This window comes from Eschrichtius robustus, chromosome 20, assembly GCF_028021215.1.
Source record: "Eschrichtius robustus isolate mEscRob2 chromosome 20, mEscRob2.pri, whole genome shotgun sequence".
Taxonomy (NCBI): domain Eukaryota; kingdom Metazoa; phylum Chordata; class Mammalia; order Artiodactyla; family Eschrichtiidae; genus Eschrichtius; species Eschrichtius robustus.
In genome coordinates, this window is record NC_090843.1 from 13263160 (window position 1) to 13276487 (window position 13328).

The 13328-nt window shown below is 53.2% G+C and overlaps 1 protein-coding gene across 2 annotated transcripts in view; it reads left to right on the plus strand.

Annotated features, from left to right (window-relative positions):
• TBCD (tubulin folding cofactor D) overlaps nucleotides 1-13328 on the plus strand; it is a 183604-nt gene that overhangs the window by 154792 nt on the left and 15484 nt on the right. For both annotated transcript variants that reach the window (XM_068531369.1, XM_068531370.1), the window contains exons 24-32: nucleotides 616-678; nucleotides 1598-1674; nucleotides 3150-3222; nucleotides 5646-5764; nucleotides 6973-7064; nucleotides 7782-7922; nucleotides 11342-11425; nucleotides 11945-12103; nucleotides 12182-12320. In XM_068531369.1, the coding sequence (XP_068387470.1) occupies nucleotides 616-678; nucleotides 1598-1674; nucleotides 3150-3222; nucleotides 5646-5764; nucleotides 6973-7064; nucleotides 7782-7922; nucleotides 11342-11425; nucleotides 11945-12103; nucleotides 12182-12320 (947 nt within the window). The remainder of the gene's footprint in view (nucleotides 1-615; nucleotides 679-1597; nucleotides 1675-3149; nucleotides 3223-5645; nucleotides 5765-6972; nucleotides 7065-7781; nucleotides 7923-11341; nucleotides 11426-11944; nucleotides 12104-12181; nucleotides 12321-13328) is intronic.

The following is a 13328-nucleotide window of genomic DNA, read 5'->3' on the forward strand; positions in this document are numbered from 1 at the left end:
AGTGGTAGTTCAGTTATAAACACGGACACTACATTATTCACAGAGGTGGGGAATTTACCAGAGCTTTGAGTACCGCAGCTCACCTGGGGACCACCCTATGGGGATGATAAATGTTACCTCCTCTGACCCTGTCCTGACCCTGGTGCTGACCTGAGACCGGGGCATCTCCTTTGTCTTTGGAGCCCCCGTGCCCCAGGAGAACCTGCTTCTCTGTGGTCCTCACTGGGCAGGTGCCTGCTGTTCAGCCACAGCTCCTGGTAACCTGTGGGTGTCGATGGCCCAGCAGCCAAGTCCTCTGCATTGAGTCATCCTTGGGGATTCGTATGGGGGTCAAACCTGCAGCCTCCACGTGGCACTCCCTTGACTGGGTGGGGCTCCCCGAGGGCACCCGCTTGATGCTGCTCCTCGTGGGTCCTGGCGCTGCCCCTGAGCCTGGGCCAGGTCTGGTGCTGAGGCCATTCTGGGGGCTTGCTTCCCGACACCAGCACCAAGGCATGGGGAGGGGGTGGGGGGAGGGGAGTTGGTGTTGCAGCTCTGGGCTCAGGTGTAGCAAGGTAGGTGCTGTGATGGGCACTTATAGGGAAATGACATTGTGTTCATCCTTTTTCTTCCTAGTGTGCATTTTAATAGAAAACTTGTCCCTTTCCAAAATGCCCTTCAGAGGTGACGCCGTGATCGGTAAGTGCCTCTCTTCTCCAGTGATTCACATTGTGGCCTTTTCTTCCAGAACTACTTCAGCTTAAAAAGTGAAGACCAACCTGTTAGCGTGGACGGGAAAGTTCCATCCTGTTAGAATCCTTGTTTTGAAGTTGCTGTAAGAACCCACTGTAAACAGTGAGCGTCCACCAGACTCTCCCCACGAAAACAGAGACTCTCCCTTCTCTTCCAAGGGGTCAAGCTCCCTCCTCAGAGCTGCTGACTGGGGCTCTGCCTGTCACGGCCGTGCCCAGCACCCGGCATTCTCGGCTGTTCCTCCCCCAGATGGATGGTGCAAGCCTGAGGGGCACTCTCTCGCAGGATGAGGGGAGGGCCAGCAGTTGCCACGGCTCTCCCTGGGGGTGGCGGCCAGGCCCTGTGCGGGTCTGGGAGCCTCTCCACATTGCGTGGCACCTGGCCACAGAGAAGCAGTAAGAAAAGCCTCGGGGTCACCTCCACCACTGGGCTGTCCTGGCTCTTTGGTCTGCAGCCTCAGAAGTTCTGTAACTTGAAAAAAAATTGAATAGATTTAGTGTTTGTTTCCAAGTATTGGATCTAATTGAATTGAATGGGTTTTTATTGGTGGGGGTCTGGGGGGATTGTTCGGGGGAGAGGTACAGGAAAAGACCACCTGAAGCTTGAAGGTGTAATAAAAGAACAAAAACTTCCCCACGTGACAGTTTTCACATTTCAACAGTGGAAAGAAGACTTTCCACCTTTAGGTGGAGAGGGTGAGGGCCTTTAGAATTTTGTTCAATCTGGAGAACGTGTACCTTAGGTTTCCTCCAGGTTCCTCTCAGAGATCACCATCTACTTTGACTTGAGAGAAGAAGATCTGTGTGTTGTTTTTAATTTCATACAAATGTTCTTTACTGACTGAATGAATTTGTCTCTTTGACAGATGGTTGGCAGTGGCTGATAAACGACACCTTGAGAAACCTTCACCTCATTTCAAGTCACTCTCGACAACAGATAAAGGTGTGGGGAGCGAGGGCTTTCTGGCTGTTGCACTGTGTAGAAATAATTACTTATTTTAGTGTTTATTTCAAAGGGCTGCGTGCATTATGAGTCCCTTTTATAGACCAACATGATTGATAAATGTCATAATTACATTTGGAATTCTGGATGATACTGTCTTTGTAATTTATGATCAAGAACACTAATGCAGCCATTATTTACCAGAATATTTAAATTTTTTATTACTGTTTCTGGCTTTATTAATTATATTTACCTTATAAACATTTCCCCTATACACTCTCTGTCCTATTGAGCAGTAGAATTTTAGGATTGGAAGCTCTGTTCGTGATGCTCATGTACCGATGAGCAAACTGCATCCAGAATCATGTCAGCACGTCAGCGTTAGTCATTTCGAGCGAGCAAGAGTGTGTGTGTGTGTGTGTGTGTGTGTGTGTGTGTGTCCGTCCCAGTGGCCACTACTGTCCTGCCCCAGGACAGGTGAACTTTGGACTAGCAGCATTGCAACCCCTAACCCCTTGCAGAGATAACAGTCTTGGGTGTTGTTAATGACCAGGCTTTGATATTGAGGATGAAGGAGTGAAAGTACATATTGGTCTCCTTTACAGTTCTCCAGCCTCCTGTGTGTCTCAGCATTTCTGCTGGGTTAATAGAACAAATCTTCAGTCCCCCTCCCTTTTTTAAAGTAACTTTATCATTCTGTAGAATCCAGGTACAGTTTTACTAGTTGAATTTGAGTTCTTCACAATCAGTGCCTTAGAATTTCCTTTTAAAAACATATTCATAGTTGATTCATACCAGTCGTGACCATGGTTTGGTCTGCTCCTCTGATTTGTACGAGGACATCCCTCCCCCAGCACCTCTGCCAGGGCTCCCTGGTTTGGGGGAGCAGCAGGAAGAGCACATGAGCCCCGCATTTGCCCCTGACTGTCTGTACGATCGAGAAAGGCTTAGGTGAGTGACCGTGGAGGCGACAGGAGGGGCCGAGGGTCCTGCGTGCGGTGTGAGCCCCGCACCTGCGCGTTGTCCCTCTCACTGCCTCACCCTCAGATTGGCCCTTCCTCCTCGTCCAGCCCCTCCTGTTCCCAGCACCCATGGATCCCAACTCCTCTCCAAACGAGGTCTGTACATGGCTCGCCTGGGGGCCTTGCCACGTTGCTTCTGGGTGTTTACCACACTTTTCCTTCATTACTTCTGCTGGGAAAGAATAAAATGCCACGTTTTATTGTTACCTGTTCACATTGGAAGACATGGAATTTGCATTGTATGGAGGAAATAATCGTTTTCTCTTCAGTGTATTAGTTGCAGAGAATATTAAAGTTATGACTGTATGTGACCGATGACCAGCAGATGCACCGGAAAGGATGACGTCATTCAGCCTCTGGGTCTTTCAAACCGAGTCACTGGCCTGATCGCAGGGCTGCCCGGCTGCTCCTGGGCCGGGAGCCTGCCGCTCACTCTCATCTGCTTCGTTTCAGGAGGCGGCTGTGTCGGCCCTGGCCGCCCTCTGCAGCGAGTACCTCTCTGGGGAGGCGGACTCCACCGCGCAGGGTGAGTGGGCGCCTGCACTCGGGCGCATCCTCCGCGGCTGGGGTGGTGGGCGGTGCCCTGGGTGCCCCTCCCACTGCCCCTCCCGCTGCGGTGTGGATGGGGCCGGGGTGGGGGGGGGGGGCGGGGGAGAGCGGGCTCCAGGCCATGGAGACACCGCCTCCTCCTCAGCCGGTCCCAGCCTCATCTGGCGCCCAGAGGGGCTCTACAGGTCACGCGGGGTCCACTTGCCTGGGTTTTACCACTTTACGTGTAGAATCAACTCTTAACTTACTTCAGCAGCGTTTGCTTAAATTCTGTTTTTAAGTCAGCTTTCCCCCATTTTGTGCTTTGGAGGCTCCCGTTACCGTGGTGGCGCCCCCTGTCTCTGTGGAGGCCGCTCTTCCATCCTGTCCCTTGGTGCCCGTCCTTCATCATCGGGTGACTGTTTTCCACACTCGTTTCCCAGGCTCTGTCAGCTCAGAGTTGTCTGCTTCTGCTGTCCTGCCACATCCTCCTGATTTCATGCTTTCTCCTTGGAGTCTGTTCATTTAGTGATTACTTCATTGACTTTTCTATTTCACTGTAGTGTGTTTTAGAATTTTTGTATGACCCATGGCAGCGCTTTTCTGGCAAGTGTCCTTCACGTGTTAACGCTTTTGCTCTTTTCCTCTTCACGGGAGCAGTGTCGGTGTAGCTGCCTCACTACACGTCATTGCATCAGTCGGGTTTTCCAGAACCACCTCTAAGCTGGAGTTTATCTCACACATCACATGGTCCTGTTTGTAGGGTCTAGTTCAAGAGTGTTAGTTTTGTATGAAGAAGCTTCATATTCACATGTTATGTGGCCCCGTAGCTTTCCTTTATACCATTATATAGAACATGCACTACAGTTACTTCAAAAGTAAAACACTTTAAAAATTATCCTAAGTGTAGAAGAATCATGAGTGCAATAGTCTAAATCTACTTTCTGTGAATTTTTTCAAAAATAAGAAAATATTCTGTAATTTGATCTTCTGACAGACTTTCCAAATTAATGATGTTACACTATGTTCCTTTACCGTAGGCAATTTTACATAAAGAGACAGAAAGCACAGTTGGTCTTCTGTATCTGCGGGTTCCACATCCAGAAAGTTCCAAAAAGTAAAATTTGAATTTTCTGTGTAGGCACCTATTTGCATAACATTGACATTATATTTACAGCGATTGACACGGCACTGGCATTGTGTTAAGTATCACACATCACCAAAGATGATTTAAAGCGTATGGGAAGTGTGCGTGGGTTATATGCAAACACTGTGCCATTTTATAAAAGAGACTTGAGCATCTGTGGATTTTGGTTTCCTCTGGGGGCTCTGGAACCAGTCCCTGTTGGATATTGAGGGACTACTGTAATGTTACTTTATATTAAATTGGGATGATCAAGTCATATTTTACTTTTTGCCTAAGAAAAGGGTAACATGTCATGTCACTCTGACTATAAAAACAAACGACATTCTGAAATTAACATGTTATGTTAAAACTCAAGTGAGTTGTAGAGAAGGATTTTCATGCTGTTGCTGAAGTGTGTTGTTTTAAGTTCCACCAAAGATAACACCTTAGTGTACGTACAAGTGGAGTTCCAGCTTTTTTTTCCTATCCTAATATATGAGGATGTAAGGTTTTCACATTCACGTCACAGAAGTCATGCTTCGTTGAAATGTAGGCAGTGATAACAAGAATCTCTTCGGTTGTGGTAGGTAACAGAGTAAGGGTGTCTGGCCTTTCTTGACTTTCTGAGCTGCGTTTTCAGAACAGATCTGGTTTTTCCACTTCACTTCCTAGAATTCTTGAATCACGCCCTGGACTTTCAGGGCCCTCTTTCCCATTTCTCCCTCTCACAGCCTCAGTTCCAGGTACTCTTGCAGTTCCCATGACGGGCTTTTTCCCGTGTGGGAAGGTCTGTTTTCCCAGCCCTGTGCTCTCACTCAGCCTGGCTGACTGCTCTGCCTGTTTCTGCCCAACCAGCCATGGGTGTCTTGTGAGGAGCAGTCCCTGCACCCCTGCTGTGTCCGAGCGCTCAGCCCTGGGGGTCCAGCTTGGGACCACGTTTGCTCTCCGTCTTTGAGGAAGTATCCTCATTTCTGAGGAAGGCATTTGTGTTCTCAGTGAATAAAAAATGAAAATTTGACCGTGTTGACTACTGTTAAAACTGTCTTGGCTTTATTTTCCCAGGAGTGAAATCATGTATTAAAATGCTTACGAAAAACCTTAAAACCACCCAATAAGTACTCTTTTCTTCAATCTGTTTTGATTTACACCACTTTGAAAATACATCTACTTTAGGAGCCTAAGTAGCCCCTCCCTTCTTCCTTCAGCACTGTTTGCTTGTGTTCTGGAACGTATGTGAAGAGTGTGTCTTGTGGATAATGGACAACAGTGGTCACCTTCTGGTTCCATCTTTTCAGAGGAGCTGGTAAAGCAGTATCTCGCCGAACTTCAGAGCCCCGAGGAGATGGCTCGCTGTGGCTTCGCCCTGGCCTTGGGCGCCCTGCCGGCCTTTGTCCTGAAGGGCCGGCTCCGGCAGGTGAGGCTGGCCTGAGCATGGCGGGGTGTCGTGTGAGACGCAAGTGGGGTTTGTGGGCGGAAGGAATTCCTGAAAGCCAGCACGTGTGTGCACAAGAAAGGGTATGGGAGCACCGGGGGCAGCAAGTGGTCTTTGAGAGGCCGGTTAATGTTCTCTCCTGAAGGCGACTCGGGATTGCTGACTCCCAGGCTGGGTAGGGAGCTGCGGCCTCCGTGGAAACACACCTGGCCTTTACTTGTCTGTGGTGCATCACCCAGTGTTTTCTGCGTTAAGAACGAATGTCTCCAGCCTTGTCTGGAAATGCTGGCCTCCCCTGTGGACGTGGTGAAGGGCGCTGGGTCTCCCACCCCAGGACTCCTCCCTGGGGAGCTGCCCTTTCTCCCCAGCACTGGGCCCTGTGTTTCTGGCATGGCCGGGGGCAGGGGGGTTCTCCCTTGAGCTCCACCGTCCTTGGCCTGTCTCCTTTCAGGGGTGATCTATCAGCTCTCCTGACACCCCGACTTGGGTCCTGAGCTCCCGGGAGAGTGGGTGCCAGAGTCAGACCCTGGAGACCCAGCTGGCCTCAGCCCACCAAACTCTTATGCTTACGCGCCCCTCTCCCTTAACTCAGACATCAGTCATGGTCCTGCCAGCCCACCTCCCAGATGTCGCTGCTGCCAAGTGCCTGGCGCACACATGCCCTGGCGCACACCTGTATAACCTGCCCCTGCCCAGGACACCTTGGGATCTGACGCACTAGACCAACTTACGTACCGAGAGTGGGGACAGACCATCCAAAGCCTGCTCTGGGGCTTATGTATTTGAAACACCTGGCTTTTAGAACTGAACTGTTCCTTGGAGAAGTAACTGGTGGAGATGTGAGAAGCCAGGTGCTTTGTGTGCCCTGTGCTTCAGCTCCAAGCCGGGGGCAGAAGGGGATGCTGGCCGCGAGTGGAGTCTTGACCCGGAGGAGGAGGCAGATCTACAGAGGCCGCCTGGGCGCCAGGGGGTGGGGTGGGGGTGGGAGCCCAGCAGTGGGAAGGGTTGGGGGCAACCCCCTGTCCCCGCAACGTGTGTTCCTTGGGGCGCATGGCCCACCCGGGTGGCCACCAGCTACGCTGTGCTGCATTCTGGGAGCAGCAGGGCACCAGGCCAGGTCTTCACTTGCATGGAAAGTACATTCATCTTGAGGCTGACAGTTCTGTTGATGACTTGTCATTGCTTTTCAGGTTCTAGCAGGCTTGAGGGCTGTTACCCACATTTCTCCTAAGGACGTGAGCTTTGCCGAGTCCAGGCGGGATGCTTTGAAGGCAATCGCTAGGTGAGCCCTGCAGGTTTTCCTCCCCAACGTCGCTGTTCTCTCGGAAGCCAGCGACCGAGCATGAAGGGATGTTCACGGCAGTTTGTGTGAGAAGCCCAGTCTTGGGGGCTGAATCTACTTTGAGGCAAATGTTATTTTTTATTTTCTAGTTTCTTCTCTCTTCAGAGGATTGTCCAAGAACATTTCAACTCATAGAGGATCGTTACAGTTTTGTCATAATTATAATGAATATTAAACCCATAGCTCACTTATCTCTGTGCTTTGGGGACACTGGACCTGCTCAGGGACTGGGGCTGAGCTTTCCACTCGAGACCGCGGCCCCCAGGACGGGGAGTGGCACATGTGGGGAGAACGCTGACGCTAGTCACACACGCACACGTCGGGAGGGGCCGCCCTTTCTCTCCCCACGAGCCTGGGTGGAGCCCCTTCTGCGGGGGCGGTGGGGTAGGAGGGACCAGCCACAGACCCCCCCCTCACCCATCCACCCCGTGCACCCTGAAACGGTAGACACTAGAAATGTGGTTTGGAGAAGAGCGTCACTCAGCATTACGTCAGTGCGGGAGGAACTTGGGGATTCTGAGTCTGCCTCCAAGTTATGGGTCTGTTCAGAGGTCATCCTGTCAGGAAAGACACATCAGGCCAAAATGATGAGAGAGACAGGAGAGCTTGCGTGGGATTCGCAGACATTAGCTATGTTTCCCATGTTTTTAATTTCAGGATTTGCCAGACTGTCGGTGTGCAAGCAGAAGGGACTCCAGACGAGGTTGTGTGCAGAGAGGACGTTGCCCAGGTTTACTGCACGTTGCTGGGCTGTCTGAGCGATTACACCACCGACAGCCGCGGGGACGTGGGAGCATGGTGAGGCGGACGCGTCACCCTCATCCCCTGCTCCTCTCAGGAATGTCCCGCCGAGGCCAGAGACGGGGCGTTCATGCTGCTGCCCTGGCCCCAGCCCGGACCCTTTATTCCCAGGGCAGCCGGGGTTTCCGTCCCCGTCTCGTGTGTGCATCCTCCTCTCTCTCTTTTTTTTTTAATATTTATTTATTTATTTAATTTTTTGGCTGCGTTGGGTCTTAGTTGCAGCATGCGAGATCTTTTGTTGCAGCGTGGGCTTCTCTCTAGTTGTGGCTCTCATGCTCAGTACTTGTGGCGTGTGGGCTTAGTTGCCCCGCGGCAGGTGGGATCTTAGTTCCTTGCCCAGGGATCGAACCCGCGTCCCCTGCATTGGAAGGTGGGTTCTTAACCACTAGACCACCAGGGAAGTCCCTGTCCTACTCTTCACTGAAAAAAAAAAAAAATTAACTTCATAAAATACAAACATTGTTGTGTCTCCCTCGTCTAAGCCCCAGTTGTCTGCTCTCCAGTTTTACCTAATAAAGTTCACGCAAAGCCCCCACGCAACTGTTTAAAGCAGGAAGGATCTGAAACCATTTTGGGGAAGGGGAGTAGGGAGCACCTGGGTAGTTCTCCAGGGATCCCGTTGTATATCATCATCTTGGCTCCTGCCTGATTGGGAATAAGACTTGAGGTGCACAGATTTCAGTCTTGGGAGGAGCCCTTCAGTTGCTTGTTGACCTGAAGGAGGTCTGTGTCATTGTCAGCCGAGCACGGGGAAGACGCTCACGCCGCTGTGCTCGGATCCCTGCCTGGATTCGCTTGTATTTCCTTTCCAAGGTTGCAAAAGTACTTTACTGTTTACTAGAAATAAGAGACTAAGTTGCCATTTTGGAGAAGCTGAGACGTTCTCCTACAGCTTATGTTGGAACCTCTTCTAAGTGTTTTTATTCACATTCTCTCCTTCAAGACCCCCTGTAAACGCGCCTTGTGACGAGGGGCTCACTGTGGGCCGAGCACCGGGTGAGGTGTCGCTGACATGGAGAGGAAGTGGTTTACTTGTTTATTACAACGATGCGAAAAGAAGTTAGCTTTAATTTCGTCTTGTATTTTCATTAATAACATATCCGGTTGGGTTTTTCCCCCTTCTCTCTGTCTGCTGGCCTTTCCTGCCTCTTCATCCACCAGGAGTGTTCCCTTATCTCACCCGCTGCTTTCCTTTCCTTCTTCTCGTCCTGAGACGGCCTTTGGGGCACGGCTCCCGTGGGGGCCTGAGGACTGCGCACGTGTCTGCACAGCATATCTAGAACCCCGGGGTCCTCCCAGACAGTGGGAGCATGGGGGCTCTCAAGGGGGCCACAGCACCTCCCTGGGCGCATGTCCTCTGGGAGGCCCCAGCCCAGCACGGCCACCTGAGCCCCTTGTTTCCCTGTCCTCCGTGGGACGAGGCCGTGGCAGCCGTGCCTTTTAGGGTCTGTGTGGGTGAAGATGCTCTGACCACAGCCGGGGCTCACGTGTCTGCCCTGGACACTGAGCCCCTCTTCCTGGTTCTTTGCGTGGCCTCTGGCTCTAGAGTGGATCCTGGACACTGGTAGGGTTCTGTTGAGGACGCTTTGGTTCTGCTTCATCCTCCCAGAGGGTGCTGAGGGCTTCGCAGCAGGCAGTGGGCCCGCTTTGAGTACAATGCCGTGGTCTCTGCCTCACCCGATACGGGCGGCCGCTCAGGTTCTGCTGTGTTGGCTGCGTGGTGGAGTTGTGGGTGGTGGTCCTCTGTGAACGTGGGGGCCCCTTCTCAGGCCCCTTTAAGGGGAGCCCTTTACTCTCTGACCCTGGTTGCACAGTTCAAGCCAGAAGGGCAGTGGGTTTTCATTGGTGTTGCAGTTGCCACTGTGGCTGCCCCCAGAGCACACGGAACATCAGGTGAACAGAGGAGGGCCAGCCAGTGCTGTGCACATGCAGAAGTCCCCTCTGTGAATCTTTAATTCCAGAGGTTTATCTGAGTTCTGCAGTGTTGGGTTCTTTTCCAGAGATCCTAATTCTCTGTAGAAAGTCTTCATCTTTTTCATTTGTTTTCCATCTTTCTTTTTTTTTTTTTCTTCAGCGTGTTCCTCATGGTTACTTTAAAGACTGGCCATTTACTCCAATTATCCGTGTCATCCATGGGTCTATTTCTGTCGTCTTCTCTCTCTCATTATTGTAACACTTGGTCTTTTTTTTTTTTTTTTTTTTTTTTTAACATTCCTTGTAACTTTTAACTAAATCCAGAAATTGTGAGTTCAAAATTGCAGAGATTTTGGGTTGTGTAATTTCCTTGCAGCAAGATTTAAGTTTCCTTTTGTCAGGCCCCCTATTGTGTGGGTGGGTCACCTGCTGTCCTCAGGGCTGGGGTTGGCTGGCCCTTCTGCCCACACCCGCAGCTCTGACTGAGGGGCTTCCCAGGGCCCTCCTCCTGCACATGTGCACCCCCAGCTGCCGGCTTCTGGGGTTTTGGACCCACACCCTGTGCTTGTCCAGTTAGGAGCTGCTGAGGGCCCCAGGGGCGTGTGCTGCAGGCTTTAGCCGCTCCTGTTTCCTCTCGCCGGCCTTTCCCTGTAGTGCTGTGCCTGTGGGCGCTGGGGGTCCAGGGGGGGTGCTCCTTCCTCCCTCCCTCTACGCCCTGACCCACCCTGGCACCTCCAGAGGGTCGTGCGTGTTGTGTCCTGAGCAGCAGCTGGCTGGCGGCTGTGCCTTGGTGTCTGAGCCTGTCCAGCTCCCTCGGCCCCGGCCTGTGTCCGTCTCATGCCTCTGAGCACCACCACACCTGCACTCAGTGCTTTGGCTGCTGGGCCTCTCCGGGGCCGGGGCCTCTGTCCGTGCAGGTCCGAACAGCACAGGCTATCTCCCGTGTGGTGCGCACTCCTTGGCGGGAGGGTGGGTGCCCCAGGCATATAGGACCTGCCGGCCCTGGCGACGTGGGGCAGTGTCTGTGGTCCCTGTTGCCCAGCTGTGTCCGACCTGGGTTGAGTGTTCTTTGTCCCAAGTTTAAAATGATGCTTTCACTCCGGAGTTAGGCCAGCAAACATGAGCTGCTCTACATACATCTATCCCTCGAAAAGCCAAAAAGCCCTTAAGAGTTTTTCTGCTGGGAAAAAAACTTTGTAGAGTGGGTATATTTTGTGTTTAAAGGTTCATGAGAAAATCAGCGCTGTTTCTGTGTGTGTACTTGTGAGAGAGTTTGCTGGGACCTGGCCATTAGTCTTCAGGTGTCAAACAGGTGTCTTTGCTCAAGGTAATGTGCGAGAGAAATATTTCTCGAGGAAAGGCTGCTGGCGGCCTTTGTCGAGCCTCCTGCATGTTTCTTGCCCTGGGTTGAGGGTGTCTGAACCCGACCCCGCAGAGTGGCTGATGGTCACATAGCTCCTGGGGCAGGAAGCCGGCGCCTCACCCCCTCCATGTCTCTGCAGGGTCCGCGAGGCCGCCATGACGAGTCTTATGGACCTGACTCTTCTGCTGGCAAGGGACCAGCCAGAGCTGATCGAGGCCCCAGTGTGAGTGTGTTCTCCCGCTGCGTGGAGAGGGTCTGCCGGGTCCTCCCTCCTGACTCCACAGCCCCTGCTCCTGGCTAGGCCTCCCTCAGGGTCCAGGCCTGTTGCAGGACAGCCAGCTTCCTGGCTCAGGACCCCTGTGCCGAGCGCCTGCTGCTGCTGGGGACTGGCCATCCCGTCCCCCGCTGGTTCCCTGGACACCGGGCTGCCTCCGGGTACCTTGCTGGCCTGGGATCACCGCGCCCCTTCTGTTGCCGAGGCCCCTGAGGAGACCCGGGCCTTGCTTCCTCAGCACCACCACCCCGACTTCCTCCTCTGGCTGCAGGCACCCTGTCCTCCCATTTCTTCCGTCTCTTCTCGCACACCACCCATCCGGTAGCCGTATCAGTCTTCACTGCTTCCACTCTAGACCTCCCACTTAGGCTTCTGGGCTGTCAGATCCCGTTCCCACCCGCAGCCACGGTGGCGCGTGTGCCCGCTCTCATGTTCCAGCCGAGCTAACCCTGCGCTCTCGGTTTGCAGCTGCCAGCGGATCATGTGCTGCTTAGCCCAGCAGGCGAGTGAGAAGATCGACCGGTTCCGGGCGCATGCAGCCCGTGTGTTCCTGGCGCTGCTCCACTGGGACGGCCCCGCCATCCCCCACGTGCCCCACCGGGAGGAGCTGGAGAGGCTTTTCCCCAGGTACTGGCACTGAGTTCCCGGTGGGGCAGCTCTGTTCCCAGCGGGGCGGCCCCTCCAGCTCATGCTTCTGTCTTGCAGGTCCGCTGTGGCCTCTGTGAACTGGGGCGCGCCGTCGCAGGCCTTCCCTCGCGTGGCCCAGCTCCTGGGGCTGCCTGCCTACCGCTACCACGTGCTGCTGGGGCTGGCCGTGTCCGTGGGCGGCCTGACCGAGTCCACGGTGAGCAGGCGCCTCAGTGGGCCTTCCCGAGAGGGAGCGCTGCCTCCTTCCTTCTTTCCATCCTTCCTTCAGGAGCCTCTGCTGGGGCTCAGTGTGCCTGCGGGGCAGGTGGGGGGCGGGTGTTACCTCTGATCCACTGGACAGCGTGTGGGGCATGAGCTCAGCGGCAGGGAGACTGCAGATGCAGATGCATGCAGCTCCTGCGCTCCCTGGCTTTTTTGCCGGTCTCGATTCACCCTCCCTGCACATCAAGCGCCCTATGGTTCCCCAACCTGTCTCTTCAGGTTCCTCTTTCCTGTTTGTGCATTTTCTTGGTGGTTCGTTGTGTTGTCTCCATTCTGTTGTGTTGTCGCCCCTGCGTGGGCCCCTCCCTCTCCCTCTTGCCCCTCATTGCTCCCTGGGCCCTGATTCGGTGTTTCCTGAACCAGTGGATTCTTGGTTTTCGTCACTTCTGGAAAGTTCTCCACCGTCCTCATTCCCGCCCACAGTCAGTCCTCTCCGCCTTCACGCTTCTTTTCAAATTACTGCAGTTTCTGCAGTTCTGTGTAGCCTGCTCGTTCCCTCCCACTGTTGCATTTTTTGGTGTTTCAGTAATTGTATCTTCATTACCATTCAGTTTGTTCTGAAATCTGTTTCTCGTGCTTTTCCATCGCATGCTTATCTTTGTGACTGCATTTCTCTGTAATAATTAACACACAATATTCTCCTACATTCTGTGTCACGTGATCCAGTGTCTGCTGTCAGAGGGAGGCCTGCATCTGCTTTCTTGCTCTGCAGACTCCTTCGTGAGAACTCACCAGTTGGGTGTTGGTTGTGCGATGGTGTTAGCTGTTGATCTGAGGGGAGGTGCCTTTGCTTTTGCTCCCCAGCAGCGGTGGTCGCCCAGATACCGTGCATCTAAGGGGTCCAAATTTAGCAACAGCATGTGAGGGCTTGGGTTGCGTTGCTGCGTCCAGAGCTGCGTTTCCGATTCGGGTGTCTGCACTGTGGCCGTGCTCACGCCCGGCC